We start from the raw sequence: 18,659 nt of genomic DNA, 5'->3' as shown, positions 1-18,659 counted from the left end.
AGACAGGGGCGTTGGAATGGGCTGCCCAGGGCAGGGGGGAGTCCCCGGGATCCCTGGAGGGGTTGAAGAGTCGGGCTGAGCCGCTATCGCCCTAGGTAGGACGGACCTGCCCCCCTGCCTCTGCCCCATGGCCAATAAGAGCGGCCCCGGGCTGACACCTGCCTATATACAGCGGCCGGGAGCAGCATCCCCGCGCCGGGCTGCGGGGGGAGCCAGCACCAGGGCAGAGCGGGGGGCGCGGGGGCACTATAAAACCCCCCCAGACTATGACTTCCAGTAAAATTGAGATGCCAGGGGAGGTGAAGGCAGATCCTGCAGCTCTGATGGCATCTCTGCATCTGTTGCCTTCTCCCACTCTCAACCTTGAAATCAAATACACCAAGGTAAGTTGTGTTCGTTTGTTCTGGCAGGGAGATTCATGGCTTTCCCTCGAAAGGAGGGATTTTGCTTAAATCGGTTTCTTTCTGCCCTAACCAACTTGAGCGTAGAGATAAAAAACTACTACAAGGCTGCCTTGAATCTGCAATAAAGGAAACAGATTTTTACCTTGTAATCATCTGAAAAACCACAGGATAGTACAAAAGCAAATTAGATCTGTTGGGACTGGCTTTGCCACTTCTCTTTAAGCAGGGTATTTTCTACAGAGCTCTTGGGGTTTTATTTTCAGCACAAAATCAGTGATTCCTGAATACATTTCACTTGCTTTTGATGTACTTCGGAGGAAGTTACTATACATACCTGTATATCCCAATCAGAAAATAAAGATGTTTTCTTTCTTGAATTACCGGGTGTGCCCAGGGGACTCTTTTACAATTCCTGGAGGACTCTTAATACTACCAGGTTGTTGTTACAGCACTGGAACAGGTCTCTCGATTAACTTCCGTGATACTTGAATACACCCTTGAACAATAGTGCAAGAGGGCATATTTTTTCTTGCTAACCTTTAAGACTAATTTTCATAAAGAGAGGGTTAAGAACAAACCCGTTGGGTCAATATAGAAAAATCTGCTGGTTTTCTGTGGCGTATTACATGAATAAGTTATTTTTGTCGGTTAAAATGGGCTTTAAAAACAGTGATTTGTTTGTAAAGGCAATTTGAATTTTAAAATTCGTTTATATATTTTGAATCTTTGCATCTTTAGGATCTTTAGTTAAAGAATGTTTTCATTTCTGTTGGAGAAGTTTCAGTTGTATTGTATGAAGAGATCACAATGTGTCAGACTTTGTTTCTAATTACCCAGTAACTTAATAGGAAAATAAGCACATCAGCGCTGGAAAAAGGTGATAACATTTTTATCTACTGGAAATACAACTTCAGGAGCTTTAAAGCTGATAGGAAACTCATTTTGGCTGATGCAGTGTAATTTTTTCCTCCATATCATCACTTTAAAAGCTTTTCATCTTTTCTCTTTTTTAAGTGGGTGCCAAAACTAATTTGTCTTCTAATTTGTTACAGCAATTCCATGTTCTAGAAGAATGTTTCAGAGGAAAGTCAACTATTTTAGATTTCATTACATTTCAATGCAAACTGCAATATGCAAATTAAAATATGCATGTGGTTTCTTGCATATAATTTCTTTGAAAGTAGTTTAAATAAATAAGGAATTTACTTATTTGATGTTGTGTGGTGTTACAGTTTGGGAGCAGTCACGCTGTGCAAATAGTATTTGGCATGAATTTTGTTTATTGCTGGTTTCAGTGTAAAATATGCTTCTGGGGCGTTCTGTGGATAATACTTGAAAGTAGTATTACAGTCAGTTTGCGTAAGTGTTCTTGTGTTTCTCTGTTCTGAAACTAGATAATTGGTTCTAAAAATCTTTGAAAAAGATAACAGTCATCAGCAATCACATCTTCCTATCTGTGAGAAGCTGGATAGTAGCACTTAACAATACAGAATACATAGTGCCATCGTTTCAGAAATATGTAAGACGTGACACATTTTATACTAGTTTAACAAGAAAGTTGTTTTATTTTAATATTAAGCCAAAACCAATGGCAACACGTTTCCTCTAAGCTTCATTCTGAGATATCAGGTAACTCCTAGTTACTTATGAGAGAAATTTGGTTTAGGACAGGTATTGAGTATTTCTCTTGGCATATCCTCTGTCTCTGTTTTTCTGTCTCGCTCTTCCCTCCTTTTTCTCTTTCTCTGCAGGAAATACAAGTGATTTATAGATAACTGGAGTCTTCAGCTTGGAGTCTTGTCTTGGGCAAGACTTTTATCCAGGATCCACTTTCCCACCTATTACAAAGAAAAACAATCAAAAATGAAATAATGGATTGTAACTTGATTCCTTCTTTTGGGGGAGTGGTCACTTCATGTCTTAAATGACAAACAACTTCCATAAACAATAAATAACATTAGACTAAAGCACTTTAGAAAAAAAAAAAAAAATCCAACAACCCCAAACCTTGTAAAATCAGACATCTGTAAGCATTCCTAGAAGCCTCTCTCCTGCTTGTTAGATAAGAATTTTAAATACAGAACCAGGACACAGGATTCTGGAACTCTTTATTACAGTTGCTTCTGAGTATAAAATCCTAACCATTTGGGAGTTAATTCTTTATGAAAAAGAGAGGTACCCATGAACATTTAAACTAAGTGAAGTAATTTTAAAATATGTTTTGCCAATTAAATCTCACTTCTGGGGTTTTAAAATTGAGAAATGGACAGTTCTGTTAGGATAGAACACATTAAAGATTCCTGAACAAAATTTATTAAAGCTTTGTAATATGTACTGGGAAGAAAGTGTATTTATTATTCATTAATCTTTAAAACACTACATTATCCTTGGATTTCCTATGAACGCTGCTGCCAGGAACACAGATAAAATAAATAATACTCATGTAATTTTCATGTGTTGGAATATTTAGCAGAATTATTGAAACCTGTGAACTATTCCTCTGGTAGGTTTAGTGAAGTGAGGAGAAAACTGTGTGTTAAGTCCTTCCAATCTGTGCACCTGATGGAGCACACAGGGGCAGTGTGGTTTTTCATTGGTCAGAAAAAATATATTTAGTGATGAAAATTACATGATGTCATGTTTTTATGTAAGATGTGCAGGGGTATCTATTGTGACTTCAGTATTGGGAGTCAGCCTGTGCTTCTTTAAAAAAACAGCCATTAGAAATATTTTTCCTAGCTTTTTAATACCTTGGCATGGTCTCTGTGAAAAATGAAGTGGTTTAGACATGTGTAATAAGAATCGGTGAATAGGATGTGAAGCAGACGTGAAGATGAGTGTTCAAGCACAGGGGGTTAAGTTTTTCTGTACGGCTGGCAAGTACTAAAGCTGCTACATGCAAGATTATGTCTCCTTTCGTTGTAATGGCTCTTTCATTCTCTACTTCTTCACATTAACATTTGTGGGGTGACTGCATCTGCAGGACAGGGAGGGGTCTCCCAGTCCTGCATGGAGTCAGGTCACGCGCAGCCCCTGGCAGAGCCGGCCTCGCTCAGAGCTCTCAGGAGAGTGCTGGCAGTGCCACGCTCCGCACGGAAGGGAGCCCGTAGGTAGGCAGGACGGGGGTCCAGCCCTCTCCTGGGCAACAAGTCATGCTTCTACAAATGTCAACTTTATGCCAGAAACTCTCCCAGAATAGGCTGCTCCAGAAATGCCCGATGTGTGAGATAAGCTGTAGCACCATGTCCAGTAAGAACACGTTGTTAGCATGGTTTGTACAGGAACACGCCCTGAGTTGATGGCTCTGAGAACCTGATCACTTCTGAAGGTGATCAGAGGGTTCTCCCCTTGGGTGATGCCTCCCTCTTTCATGCTCTTACAGAACTCCATTCTCCCTCCTGAGACTTGAGCATCTCCCAGGTACCTGACATGGATCAGCCAATGGATTGAGCCTTTGCAGCTCTGTTTGAGGGGCTGAAGGTGTTTCTGCAGGAGGTGGCTGTCCTTCCTTTCTTACGGCGTCATCAAGTCTGCTTTACAAAGTATTTTCGTAATGGCTTTAGGAAGTCATGCTGACTTTACAAGACCCCTTGGTATAAAATGAGGACCCTACGGTTCTGCCCTGTCCCAGCTCTGTCGTGCATCAGGTAACTGAAGGCACATTCTCAGCTTGCATCGTGTTGGGGATGCTAATTGGGCTGGATCTTCTGAGTTTTGTTTCTTGCTTGCCAATTGATTTAAGTCTGAGAAAGAGTTGAAGAACTTTAGCATAGGGAAAGGTTGAAGAATTGTGGTTTTGAGAGCTTTGTATAAAGAGGTGCTCTAAAAGGGTGAAGGTACAGCACTGTGGCAGTGAAGAGATACAGAAATGTTTCAGTAGGAATAGCCCATGGATTGGCTGACACCTGGATTTTTTTGTCCTGTATAAAAAGGTTTGTCTCTACTCTTACACCACAGGCTAAAACCGTGTCAGCTGCTAAACACAGACCAGGTAAACCACCCACCACTGCCACAAAAACCTGTGTATAGCAGTTTGTATTAAGTGTAGTCAAAGTGCTTCTGGGCAGACAAGAACTAACAAATACATTTCAAATTCTCATAGAAGCATTTGGGTTTGAAGTGTGTTGTTACTAAGTTTTGGTATTTTTGCTCCCATTGTGCTTTCTTGGCATTGCCCAGAAACGAATGCTGCAGAGCACTATTGCACATTCTTTTCATCAAAATTTCCAGCACGTGTTTTCCAGATAAAATTCTAGACTGACATTATTAAGATAGGAGGCAGGAAATTATTTTATTTGGAATAATATGCAGAATCTTTGTAATTTTTTGAACTGAGGGCAAGCTTTGGCCAAACTCAGGAAAGTGGTGAATACATGCTATTTCCCATCTGTCTTTTCCCGAATGAAATCACTACTTGATGCCTTCTGAAGTCAGATTCAGTGACTGATAACTGAAGAAATCAGCTAGCCTTCCAGTTACAAAACATGGGGCACAGAGGATGAGAGATATCTGTGTAGCGCAGACAGATAGAACAGGTACTTTTCCCCTTTGTGGAACACCTCAGCATCTGATGCTGACACTAGGCACATCCCTCTGTATCAGCACAAATGAAGCCTTAGGGTATATACTGTGTTTAGATTTACTGTTGGAATCTACAGTTTGAATTCTCTTCTACTGTGCTTCATACTTTGTGGTTAGTATTATCATCAATCAACCCATATAGCAATTGCAGACTATTTATGCACTTCTTTCAATTAACAGCCTGAATATAGGATTCTCTCTTTCCTCCCAAACCTTTATGGTTTTCAGCACAAACCCAATTTACCCAGGTTTTGCATGAGGGATCAAGAAACAATTGTAGTCTTAGGCATATCCAGGCCCCAGCCTTTGCCCACTCCAGTACAGCTGCTCTTCCCATGTTCATTCAGGAGCACTGAACATACAGGAACTGCCAGGCTGAGCCTGGCAATACCTGGACACCGACAGCGGGTAGCTGCTCTACTGCTGCACAGGTAACTGTTGTAGCAGTCACCTCTTACTATGCTGAATTTTTAGGGAAAGACTGACTCTTTAGGGAAAATATAAACTGGTTTAGTGCATCAAGCTGTACAATACTCTGTTGCTGGCTAGGGGGAAATTTTCTTCTTTGTCCAGTCTGTAACGTCAGATGATACACCGAAAGACAAGAGCTATGCAATTAGTGCTTTGCTTATCTTTGAACGTCTGTGATTTCAAGTATTCCGATACAAAAGATGCATATATTTATTTGCACACCAAAACCAGAAGGTAATAATCAGAGCTCTTGCCTGAGCTGAGAGCAGCCAGATTCGTATCCCTGCTCTGAAGCAAATGGAGCAGACACTTGCAGATGGATCCCTACTTACTCATGGCAGATAGGCCCCAATTTTGGGTGGTGTCCACCCTTGGCAGTCCTTGGAAAGAGTCTCATGTTCTCTCCTGTTGGATAATTCACTTGTAAGTATTTATGAGGCCTGAGAGGTACCAACTTGATAGTCCAATGGGCAGGACACTCATGGAGGAAAAGCAGGATTCATGTCTTTGCTTCAAGAATGCTCATGATGTCAGACAGAGCAAGGATTTGATCCAAGATGCTGTCTAGGTATTGACCTATTGAATGATTGAACTGTGGTAATGTGTCTTGAACACACACTTTCATTCTGACAAAAAAAAAAAAAATCCCTCTTTAATTCTCCATTCCATTCTGTCTTTCAGAAACCTTTCCCACAGAAGTTCAATCCTGGTACGTTTCCATATTAAATTTCTGTCTTGACGTATCCACATTTTCTGGTAAATCCCAACAGTCCAAAAATTCTTGATGAGATCTCTGCTCAGCTTGTCCCATCTCTCTGTCCATGCAAAACTGTTCCTCGCAGACCTCCGTGGGCTCTGCCAGTCTGAAGTTACTTGGTGCCTTAAGCTGCTTTGTTCCTGGGAGCACCACCCGCTGTATCTGTCCTCCCTTCTTCACAAAGCACATTAGCGGTTGCCTTCCCTGAGCTCTCCGTGGACACTGCAGGGCTTTGGGAACATATCAGCGCCTAGAAGTAATTTGAACCCTTCCTTGCAAGAGGCCTTGCTTTGCATTTCCTACCTTTGGCGAATTCCATCTACCCTTGAGTTTCCCCTGGTGCGTTTTAACTTCAGCCCTAGTGACATTTTCTGCAGTACTCTTGAGTATGAATATTTTCATCTGCAAACTATGTACCTTACTATTAATGATCTGCAAAAGCAGGTGAACCAGGATATCGATTGCTCGTCGCAGTAATGAAGGGGCACCTTGCTATTAACCTCTTTCCAGGGAGAATTATCCATTTATTTCCAGTCTTTTTATCTTATCTCTTAACCACTTTTTAATCCATGGCAGGACTTTATCTTTCACCATATGGTTACTAACTTTCCTTAATAGCCTTTTGCTAAGGACTTTATCATCAAAAGCCTTTTTAAAGTCTAAATAAATTATATCCACTGATTCATCTCAGCTCCTCATTTGACTAACTATCTTCCAAGAAATCTCACAGGTTTACAAAGATAAATGACAAAAGATGAGTTCAGTGGTCCATATCATAAATTCTTAGTCAGATCCTGCATAAAGTCACATTTCTTCTTTTATTAGTTTTGCAGTTATCTTTCCTAAGACTGAACTGTAACATTTTGCTATGTATTTTTTGGAAAGTGTTTAATTCTCTCCACTTCTAAAAAACCACAACTTTTTATGTTTGGTTTTTTTAAACAGGAGAGATCACTCTCTGAAACAAGTAACCAAAACTTCAACTTCAGTTCAACTGAAAGAACAGAGAGACAAAAAATGCATTTATACAGAGACAAGGAAGTTCCTCACATTATAAGGAAGCTATGTAAATAGAATATAAGCACAGATGTGTGAAGGTTTGAGAAAATGTTGCAGTTCTGTGCAGTCTTCTAGTGAGGAATCCTCAGACAAGCGCTGGCATCCCTACTCGAGCACAAATAAGTGCAAAAATAGCAACGGGAAGACTTAATGTTAAGTATTATATGGAGAAAGATGAAGTCTAAAAAATGATTGCCATCCAAGGGCCCAGTCATTCATTACTTTTGTGCTTACTCAAACGAACAGGGGAGTTCCTGTTCAGACTGCACACACCTAATTGTTTTTTCTCCAGAACACAAGTTCCGTATTTCAGAATTTGTATAAAAACATACTTCTACTGAGCAGCGCTTTCTGTTACTTTTAATAGCAGTTTACCTTTGTGACATGAACGCCAGACATGAATTTTAAGTGATGCAGTGTAACTAAGCTTTAGGAGCACTTCATTACTAGGAGTACGATAGGTGAAGCCACATCAAAGCGTTGCTGCGATAGCATTGCTGAAATAGTCTCCAACTGACAAAAGAAAAAAAGGGACTTCATTCTTGTTCACTCGAAGTCAGTTCCTTTCCCAGAGAGCCTAGTGAACTAGATTTTTACCTTATGACTTGAAACATAATACATTCCAGCTTTGTTGGACTGAAGTGGGAAAATACTTCAGAGCAGAGAACCATCCACATCAGATTCTGTGACCCAAATGAAAATGTTTAAGGTCAGCTCAATCTCGGCTGACCTTAGCTGGAGGTTAAAACACAAGGACCGCAGTGCCCACCAGAGTGTATAGACCTTAATCTGCGAGGGATTCGTAGGTAATGAAGAGGTTGAACTGAACACAGAATCTAAAGGGGTGCCGGGGGACAGCTGTGGAGAGGCCTAGAGCAGGTGCCGTGCCGACAGAAAGGAGATACTCTGTTCATTTCCACACGGATTTCTAGTACGCCCCAAGTCAAAATAAGTGAGTCACAGAAAATCCTTTTGGAAAGTCACAAAGGCCTGAAGTGCGGCCCAGAACAGGCTGCACCTCTTTGCTGAACTCGGGTGGGAAGAGGAGGCCGGGGAGACGCTGTCCTTTTATCATGCTCTGTTCATCAGCAGTGGTTACACAAAAGCTCGCGGGTTTGACTCGGAAGCTCTCAAAGTGCCTTTCCCTGCAGTAATTCACACAGGTAAAGGCCTCGATCTGAAGTGGAACTGGTTTATTTGCAAAGCAGATCTATGTACTAGCTCAGGTAATGCAGGTGTTATTTGACTGTCATAATAAAAGCTGATCTTACTCTCTTGTGACTAGGTCAGCTATACCTTGAATTCGTCCTCAAGTGACTAGAGCTGGTCAGAACCTCAGGTCTCCATTTCATCTGAAATAGGTCCCTCCAGGGGGAAGGTCCCTCCAGGTCTGTGCTGTGGCACTGTTCCCTCATGCTGCAGTGGGAAAAACACCACTTAACACATCATCATCATCATCATCATCATCATCACCCTGTCACCCAGTATATCCATAGTGGCTTTTGTGCCGTTCCTGAAGCCTCAGCTTTTGAAAACTGGAAGAACTGAGATGCACTGGCACTTGGGATTTCTTTCAGGAACTTCAGGGGTTTCTTTTATTTCAACTCTTTGCAGCACAGTTGGGACTGAAGCACCCTCATCTTGGACATGGCCTTTAAATGATCTTCGGTGTACTGCTCGTGTGAGACTTTTAGTAAAGATGATTCCCCAGAACAAGTATGTTACCCGTCATCTCCTATGCTCAAACTAGTAGCTCTGCTTTTCTCACTTCAGCCCTACAACACATGTTACATTTTGGCCAGAAATATCATCTACTTTGATATAGCCAAACTAAGATCCTCTCGAATGAGCGGCCACTTCTGGAAATATCTTCAGTCTCTCTTTTATCCCTTTCATAACCAGGTTGTTTTCGGAATCCACTGACTCTCCCTATAAATAAATAAGCCTATATTTGCTTATTTCTTTAACTTAGGCCTTTCTTGGCTGTTTTATTTGTGTTGCCTTTTTGGTATCAGAATATTTAGTAGCAATTTTTATTTTGTGTTTTGCAGTCTTTTAAAGTTAGCACTTTGTTTCTTTTTTCCACCTCCATCTCTTCTTATATCTTCCTGCTTAGCCACCCCATTTATTTTCTTGCCCGTGCTTCCCGTTTTTAGCCTTGGGAATGCAAATCGTCTTTGACTCTTTCACATTCTTAAGCCTCCATGCTGATTCTATGGATTTTAATTTCCTAGCTTCAAGCAGGGAGTTTCTAAGTTACTTCCTCTTTAAAAAAAAAATCTGCTTCTTGAAGTTTAGTATCCCAGAGAGTAGGGCTTCTTTATGTGTTTCTCTCCTGCAATGAAGCTGAAATTATTTATGTGGTAACCATTTCTCAGGGGTTCAGACACAGTTTTTAGTCCTTGACAGGACTATGTCAGATGTTGTTTAGATTAGGATACAGAAAACACTGCGTTCTCTAGACACTCTCTCAGCGCAGCTCTCACTGAAGTAACATGCAGTTACTTTTGCACCAGTCTTACTGCCTTCATATTCACCTTCCACTTCAGTGCCACTTCAGTGTCACTTCGGTTGCTCTTATCCAGAAGTCAGTGCTACACTCCTGCTACTATCCTTCATGATCTACACTGCCTCTAATATCCATGGGCCTACGTTACGTGTTTCACATGTTACGTGTTACGTGTTCTCTTCCAAGAAACACCCGTGCCGTTCCTTGCCTGCAGAGCCGCTCCCCCTCTCTGCAGCCCGACTTGTCCTCCCTGAAAGTCGTGGCATGCCTCGGATCATTCTCATCCCCTTATGCTCACAAAATGCTAGTCTGCTTCCTCGCTGCGGTACAGTCCAGGCTTAGATTTCTTATGCTGGTTTGTAGGCACTAGCACTTTTATTTCCCAACCATGAGATGACCTAGTGTCATCCGGTTAGTTGAAAAACCCTGTGAAGTCTTTTCAGCTCAACCACTAAAGCACCTTCCGTGACATTGCACCTCACTCCTATTTACCACTCCGCTATTGTAAAAGGGCCTTAAAAATAGAAATTAGTTTTAAACTGGCTTTAGAACTTCTTTACACTGTCAAGTTGATTTGAGAAGGCATTTATGTAACTGCCAGTTGCATACATAGATTTTAATTTTTTTTTTAAGGAACCACTTCATTTTGTTGTTTGAGACATAGTTGGAGCTTATTTTAAATGTTCTTTGCATCCAGGCATAAAAGCACTGTCCTGATTATACCAAGTATTTAAAAAACTTACCAGTATACCATAACATATGCATTTTACATTTGCTTATGTGTTTTTTTCAGCTGTTACAGAAATAGTTTAAGTTTATTCTTAAGTAGTTAGAAGCTACCAAAAAATTACCACCTGCCTTTCCAAATAAAGGGTTTTATTATATTCTCTCCAATGTCTTCAGCTGTGCCTGCGGGTTGCAGCAGTGCTGTACCAGAATGGCCTGCTCGGATCCTGAGCAGCATGCCCACGCCTTGCTCAGGACATCTGGCTAAGCCTTCACCCCCTTTCCATCACTGCTTGATGTTGTGTTGGCCTTCCTCTTTTTGTCCTTCTGGCATTTTCTTTACCACAGCTACTTAACAGCCTTTTCTGTCTTTTGTGATGTCTCTAGGATGCTGTTTTCACTTGTCCCTCTGAAATGGTGATATGAGACCAACACTAAATGGGTTAGCTCTGCTGCTGCTGACCTAGTCTTGGTGATCCAACCCTTTGATAGTGATTTTACAATCCATTTGTTACATTACTTAAAGACATTTTTAGCTAGCGTCACTCAACTGCAAGTGTTAATATTCTGCTCCTTCCATCAAAGCTTTTAGAAAGCATTAATTGATTCGGTCTCACTGTAAAACTGGTGACAAGGCTCCTTCACAGATGGGGGAGTTTAAATTTGTGGGAGTGTGACCATGACTAACTCAGACAGTAGGTCAGTGTCAGAGGCACGATCTCTTGCTAAACCAGCCAGACTACTAGAAGATAAACCCTCTTTTTCTGTACATACTATTCTGGGAAATGGAAACACAGATGAATTTCAGAGCCAGCGTTTACACGTGGATGCGTGTCCACAATTCTATCTGATGTTGACTGCCTGCTCTTCTGTGCACTCACCTATACACGTGCACACAGCGTAGATGAAGAGCGCTCTGCCTTGGTGCTCTTTGCCCATGTTCTGTGGCACTTCATCAGGACTTGTCTCTGCTGTTACTCCTTGGGTGGTAGCCTGGGAGGCAGTCTCCTCCTTGCTGGAATATCTGCATGAGTTGAAGTGAAGCTGGAGCTTGTGGTGTCGCTCCCTTCTGTAGTTTTCTGTTAGGAGGGGGAGTATTTCCATTGGTGCAATGCAGTAGCAGTACTGGGAGTCCAGGTGGTTGTCTCTGTATTGTTCTCTTCCCTTTTCAAAGGTTTTGCTCCACAGGGAGGGAGAAGGAAAACCCTGCTGTTTAGATGAAGGCGCCCAGCGCCAGTGCAGCACAGCTCGTCCTCCCATCAGCCCATCGCTTTTAATGTTTGCATGCCAGCTGAGACACGGAGGTGTTCATGCTCTTGCTCTCCGTCTCTGTTCATTTCTCTCCTCAAGGGAGCAACAGGACAAATCCTTGATAACTTATTTCCTGGTTAGAAGCCTTTACCTGCTTTCCTAGAGTGGTTCCCTGGGACTGGGAGCCTTTGTAGTCAGCTCTGCCAGCTGTTTGCCTAAATGGTCTGCAGGGAGGCTAAAAGCACTGAACCTGGAATAACAACGTTTGACTTCAGCTGGGTCCCAGGAGAATTTAGTTATTACTTAATGGATTGAACTGGCGACGTAGCTTATACCAGATAACTGCCAAAGGTTGCATGAAATTAACCTTCACAAATGGCTCGTTATTGGTACACTCCTTGCAGAAAGCTGGGTATGGGGTGACATATGTTCACTGTAATTAATAGTGGTTTTCATACCTTTACATGCCAATAGTATTTGCTATGTCTGGGTGAAAAATCTCTCAGATTAAAGTCTTGATGGTGATTTTAGCCATTTAGTGATCCTGTGTCATTGTGTTCACTACACTGAGCATAAATCCTGTCTTGTAAACAGCAGGGAGACTAATGAGGTTTGCCTGCATCCTGGTATCATTACAAGGGGTTCCAGCAGAGAAAAAGGGAATTTGGTTGAAAGGGGAAAAGAAACAGGAATTTTAAAGAAAATGGGGAAAAAAATAATCTCAGGACTGCATATATGAACATTTGTTCTTAAGGAAGGCTTTTTATTGACAAGACTTATAACCTACCTTGCTCATTTAAAAAACCCTCCGTTTTTGCCTTAGTCCATGTTTTTAATGCTGCATGTTTGGCAAAAGTTGAGGGTCATGTTTTTAATTTACACACTCAAAGTTATTAGTCTGCTTCTATTTAAAGGTAAATAGAAGAGCTCATTTTTCATGCAGGCCTACATCTCCATACAGAGTAGCTGAACAGTCATATATAAAAATGTTAAACTCTATTAAATATTGGCATTATTTTGCTATATCCCGAAGTGGTTTATTTGCTTGGGACTGTAATCAGCTCTTGCAAGAACGCTTCACATCCAATTTTAGTCTTAGCACCACAGTGTACTGTGGGGTGTAAATTTGTCAGGTATCCAAGCACAGCAGGATGCTTTGACAGTTTAAGCCCAGTTCTCCCCAATCAGCTTGATGAATAATAAAAATGTAGAGTGACCCATTCCAGTTTTGTACATGCCAAGTCAATGGCTTATCAACAGAAAGAAATGGGGAAGTCAGAACTGAACTCTGAGGAGAGGGAATCTAGCTGAAGGTTTCTTCTCTCCAGAAAAAAATTCTAAAGTAAATAAACCAGTTTCCCAAGACTTATTATTGAAAAGAATTTCTAGCCTGAGTGATCTCATTGCAGCACTGAATGAGAAGAGAGGTGTTGGGTTCCTTTGCATCTTCTTGAAGAGCAAAAAAATCAGACTTCTGGGAATTGTTATCTCACAGCTTCTTCTAACAAACGCAACAATTTGTTTTAAAGGCTTTCACCAGAGATGTCATAAGTGGTAATCCCTATGTTGTAAGTGGGTACTTAATGTGATTTAACTTAACGCTGACGATACAAAGCTATTCTCCCCCAAAGCCTGTTAAGAACATCCAATTTTCTGGTAGACTAACACTCCTGCTTACTATCGTAGAGATAAGTGACTGTTTAACCAGGAAATTAAGGAACAGTTTCAATCAAAGGCTGCAAAACTGAGTGGCCACAAAACTGGTCTTGTAAATTCAGACTTTGAATGCAGATGTCACAAGCTGGATTATTTAATTATATATTTTTTAGGCGGTTTGAATTTCTGTATGTACAGACATGCATGTACAGGCACTTCCGATCCCTTTAATGAGCGTACAGGTGAGTGCTGTTATTTATGGTACTGATAAGCTGTGTCGAGGAAGAACAGGGACAGTGCAAGCATTTCTGTAAATGAAATAAGCCGATAAACACTGAGTTTTATTTCATGTCGCCCTAAAGTGCAGAAATTCTAACAGCTTATCCAAGATAATGCTTCTCATACTGCATGCTTACTTGTTTGTTTGACTTTTTGTGGATTCTGTGCGTACAGAATAACGTGAGAGGGAATGTCCCTGGCATCATTTAGCAAAACATGCGAACAGTAATATTTGAAAATATTCAGGATGCAGAGTAGAAGTGAAGGCAAACTTTCCAGGAGCTTAACACTGCTCACTCGGGTCTAATACAGAGTTAGCACTTTGCAGGTCAGTGGCTCTGCTATTTGTCTCTGACCTAACAGATCTGGAGTTCTTCACATCAAAACCAAGTCTTGCTGAGCTGAGATCAAACGTGTTAAGGTAAGGATCTTGCTAGTGATTTATCGTGCCAGGGAGGGTGATCAGGCCATGAGGGGCCACTGCAAATGAAGTTGACATTCCAGCAATTTCTCATCTGTAGTTATAAGGTAATATTCTCAGAGCTTTTAAGTAAAAATAAATTTGCTCATTGTATTTTTCTGTGTTGCCTGTAGTGTCTAAAATCCTAGCAGGAGTGTTTATTTATGCAGCATAGCTAATTTCTAAGTAAGAACTTGCTCTCTGGTGCTGAACATTTAAAATAGCAGTTACCTACAAGTGATGATCTGCTAGATTATTTTAAATGGCAGAACGTGTTTCCCATGTACAGATAAATAGATCACGCTGTTTTCTGTCACACATAACAAGCACACAAGACTTGCAGTGCACAGACGATGCAAACCACCAGAAAACTCTACATGTAGACTAACACTGGTCTTGTTTGTACAAACCCCTCCTCATTCCCACCTTTTCCAATGAGTGCTTGTGGAAGGGTTTCCAGGATCAAGTTCTTAATAGCTACAACTTCATTAAAGCCCAGTGACAGCCCAGTAATTGATTCTGTAAACAAATACTCCCTCCTCTCCATTCCCAATTTAACAGATTTTTTTTTTAGAAATCTTTCAGTATTTCATTGTTTAAGGTGCAGTAAGTGACATCAAGGATCACACTCCATAAGAAGCACTGCCACCTTTACCCAGATCATTCAGCGATGGCTTTTCTTTGTTATTAGTGGAAATGTAGGGCATACTTAATTTTTTACTCATCCTGACTTGAGAAGCAATGTTTTTTGGTGTGGTTAAGCAGCATGGTAAATGTTCTTTTCCAGCAATTAGAGAGTCCCCAAGCGAAAGGGTAGGTAAAGCTTAGGAGCTTAGTTTCTTAGGAATACATGAAATAGCACCTGAGCTATGGGAAAGTGTTACTGCTCCTGTATTGTGCTACTAACAGCAGATGAATTCTTCATTAACTGAAAAAAAGTAGAAATTACTTTGAGGAAAGCTTTTATGTGCTGTAAGTAAAGTTTCTTCCCACAGGTTTAATAAGGCAGCCAAAAGGAGTAAAATGTTAGCGGTGGGTATAGTTCAGCAGACAATACAATCTCGTTTCTTGTCTTTAGATTAATTTTCTTGAACAACCAGGCGCAAAATAATCCCTTTAATGAGACTGAACTGAAGTAACGGATGCTATATCAGCATGTGGCACAGTGAGAAACTAAAATAGAAAAGGGTATCATCACAGTTTGGCAGCCTGGGTTTTAGGCAGGAAATACTTGGCGGGGGGAGGAGGAGAGTAAGCATGCTACTGCATGTTGTTAAGACTTATTTAATCTTCTTAACTAATTACTCACACTTCCTAATTCAAAATCATACAAACAAAAACGTTTAGATAAGATGGGAGTTTTTTCAAATGGGTGCCCCCTACAGCTTAGAAAATAAACATGACAGGTTTCCCCTGTCTGATGTGCTGCCATTTGCAAAAGAACAGACCCAGCTCCCAGAAAGACAGAAGACTAATTAAGACAGGAAGACAGGCAGGTCAAACATTTGGTGTGAGGGATTTGGGACACAGGGGAGAAAAAATCATGTTACATTCCACTTTCACAGCAGACTGACAGGAAGCTTCCAGCCCTTTCTCTGATTCCATTTGCTGCTCGGAGACCCTGGATCCCCCCAGTTTCTCCTCCCAGTCACACCCATTTCCCCAGCCCTCAGTGTCTGTGACCTGGCTCGGCAGGGCCCTGGCCAGAGCTACCCTGAAGCACCCAAACCCGGTGTCTGGGTGAGCGGGCCAGTGGGCCTGGGGCGTGAGGCAGCTGCCCTGAGGGAGTGCTGCGCCCCCTCCTCCCACCACCAGGCCGGGAGGGAGCCCCAGCTCCTGCGTCCCGTGCCGCCGTGAGGGGCGAGGCCCTATGGATCCTCCTCCAGCCCGTGTCTGCCACGCTGCAGTCTGGCTTCACTTGCCCATGCCGCAACGTCAGTGAGACCTTGATGTAGTCAAGGTATTTTAAGTACTTCGCTTCTGATCCTAAGTCCACTGATGTTAAGGACTGTTTGACTTCAGTAAGCTTGGCTCAGGCCTTGCGACTTGGAAGTCACATCCAGAGAAGCCCCAGTCTTCTCATCCAGACATGTGCCCTTGGCGCAGGGCTCAGGTGGTGTAAACGTAATGCTACAGGATCCTGTGGTACTGCTGTGCTGACAGCGAACTAGAGCAGCCTCATTCACTTCTTGGGCATTGTTATTTCGGAGTCCACTGTTTTGATCTTACTGCTGTAGTCTGTTTCCTCCAAATGTTTAAAATTCTCCAGCCCTCTCAGTACACTCTGAAGTTTGGACTCTGGATTTCTCAAGTGAAATTTCAAGCTTGGGTTTAAGAAGGAAACCCCTATTTATGGTAGACCATGTCTAAAAGCCATGACATTATCCTTCTAGTTCTGAGGTCCAAATGCATTTTAAAAAAACTCAGAACACCTGAAACATACGCAGATTTAGAAAAGCTCTCTTCTTCCTTTTCAAATCTTTTTTTTTTTTTTTGAGGGGGGGTGGGGTGTCTGAGGTAAGGAGAGGGAAGGAGCCAGGACAACCCAGCAGCCAAAGAAGAAAAATAAAAATCAACATGTTCTGGTTTTGGTTGGCCCTTGCAGACCTCACAGACTCTAGAGCAGGTGTCAAGTTTCCAGTGAACCAGCTTTGTCTCCCAGTACAAACATCCCTCTGGAGGCTGTTGCCATTGCTGCCTTTTCATCAGCTGGGCCTGACTCAGCTCCCACTGAAACCAGTTGGATTTTTCTTTTTATTTTACTGTGGGTGGGATTGGACCTCTAGTGGCTGAAAACCAGCCACATCCACAGGAGTTTACTTCCCAGAATTAAATTTAGTGCAAAGTTCAGGTTGCTCACGTATAGCTCGCTGCTGCGGCTCTTAAAACAACTGCGGTTCCTCCACAGTTGGGAGGCATCTCGTTACAAGAACCAAAACCTGGGTAACTTCTCAGGACGAACACTGCTCTGTGGTAACAAGTCATGAACAAGATGCTGACCATTGCTGCGGGTGTGCTGAAGGCAGCCAGGCTGCCTCGATTGCTGCGGGCCCTTCTTATGGAGCAAGGCTCGCTCCCAGGCTGCCTCGAGGAGCAGGATTCTGCACACGAGTGGTTGGGGAGGTTGGCCTCAATCTCCAGGGCTGATCACTCGTGACCTGTGAAATGCCAGGAGGAGCAGTGGCTCTTGCAGTTTGCCTGAAAAATCCCTTCTCAAAAATGAAAGAAAATGGCACTGATGCCCAGTCGCTGGGCCGTCAGCAGTCGCTCTGCTGGGCCTGGCTTTTGCTCTCCTCCTGTCTCCTTACAAACCAGGTTTTCGCTGATTCCGTAGCCAGCTGTTGGTTTCCAGTCACTCCCAGGAGTGCCCCGTGACACACTCTGGCTAGAATGTGAGAGATTTGTTGTATCAAGACAGCCATAAAAGTGAAGGAAAACAAAGCTTGAGAAAATAAACAAGCTGCACTTCTGATTGGCAATCCCTTCTAGTTCGTTCCCTTACGATTGTGCTAATCGTTGGGACTCTTGAAATGTTTCCAAAGGAGAGGAAATGAAGTTGCCGAGATGGGAAAGGATATGAAATTTCCTGACCAGACCGAGGCACAGGTGCCCGGTATCTGTGATGTTATGCAGGATTTACCAAGGGAAATGCTGCTGCTGGATTTTTTGCATGCCTCTAAAATTGTTGTATGTCCCCCTCCACCAAAAAAAAAAAAAGTGCCATTATGTATTTCCTACTGCCTCCAGCTACGAGAAGATGTGAGGGTTGAACAGCTGGGATTCCTCTATAAAGTACTTTGGCATCTGATGCCCCCTCCCCCATCCTTGCAAAAGCTCTCCAAGGAGAGAGTCACATATGAAAAAAAGATCCTTGATGGAATGAAACTATAACCAGCTACTAAATCAATTGAGTTAGGAAATTCCCATTCCTTCCTCCATTCATCCAGAACCATATCTCCTGTGGGAAGCCATTATTATTTGGATGTTAAAATCCTCTTCCTGTACCAAAAAACATTTCTGGAGCTGCAACAGCACAAAAACATTGTTTATTAAATCCATGGGAAAATAATTCCACCTCCAAAGGGCTGAATGCTAGGCCACTGTCTGTCCACTGGCTGAAGTTCTTACTTATACAGCTGGGGAGCCTGAAGAAAATGTCTGATGACATCATCACTAAGCAATATCAAATTAAGAATGTAGATCATCATTTCACTCACACATCATTTGAGAACGTTTTCAAGAAAGGAAATGAAAAGTTGCATTGTTGCCACCTGTGCTGATTACTCTTATGAATTAAAGGAGCCCAAATTCCTTTTCTTCTGTATGTTTTAAGGGAGAGGCAGTGTGCGTTCAGGAATCCCCAGTGCATTTAAAAATCAGTTCCATTTTCCAAATCCAGGACTAGCCCCTGGTGAACATCAGAGGGAATCTGTAGTGCCACGCAACCAAATCTCATTCAACTACCAGGGAGGGATTAGGTCTGTGCTGCCTTGTAATTAATGATAT

General features: G+C 42.2%; 1 protein-coding gene and 1 long non-coding RNA gene across 5 annotated transcripts in view; one reads left to right on the top strand and one right to left on the bottom strand.

Annotated features, from left to right (window-relative positions):
- Positions 1 to 132: 132 nt before the first annotated feature.
- The window catches only part of ALDH1A2 (aldehyde dehydrogenase 1 family member A2), a 57,128-nt gene continuing 38,601 nt past the window's right edge, over positions 133 to 18,659 (top strand). Inside the window, exon 1 of one of the 2 annotated variants that reach the window (XM_026856451.1) lies at positions 133 to 383. In XM_026856451.1, coding sequence (XP_026712252.1) covers positions 267 to 383 — 117 coding nt within the window. In that variant the 5' untranslated portion in view covers positions 133 to 266. The remainder of the gene's footprint in view (positions 384 to 18,659) is intronic. The other variant, XM_026856450.1, reaches the window with a different exon arrangement.
- The window catches only part of LOC113484206, a 130,655-nt gene continuing 114,138 nt past the window's right edge, over positions 2,143 to 18,659 (bottom strand). For all 3 annotated transcript variants that reach the window (XR_003399176.1, XR_003399178.1, XR_003399177.1), the window contains one exon: positions 2,143 to 2,242. This is a non-coding gene — a long non-coding RNA (uncharacterized LOC113484206). The remainder of the gene's footprint in view (positions 2,243 to 18,659) is intronic.

This window comes from Athene cunicularia (assembly GCF_003259725.1).
Source record: "Athene cunicularia isolate RWA chromosome 10 unlocalized genomic scaffold, athCun1 chr10_part1, whole genome shotgun sequence".
Lineage (NCBI taxonomy): Eukaryota > Metazoa > Chordata > Aves > Strigiformes > Strigidae > Athene > Athene cunicularia.
This window is presented reverse-complemented; position numbering and strand designations above follow the sequence as displayed.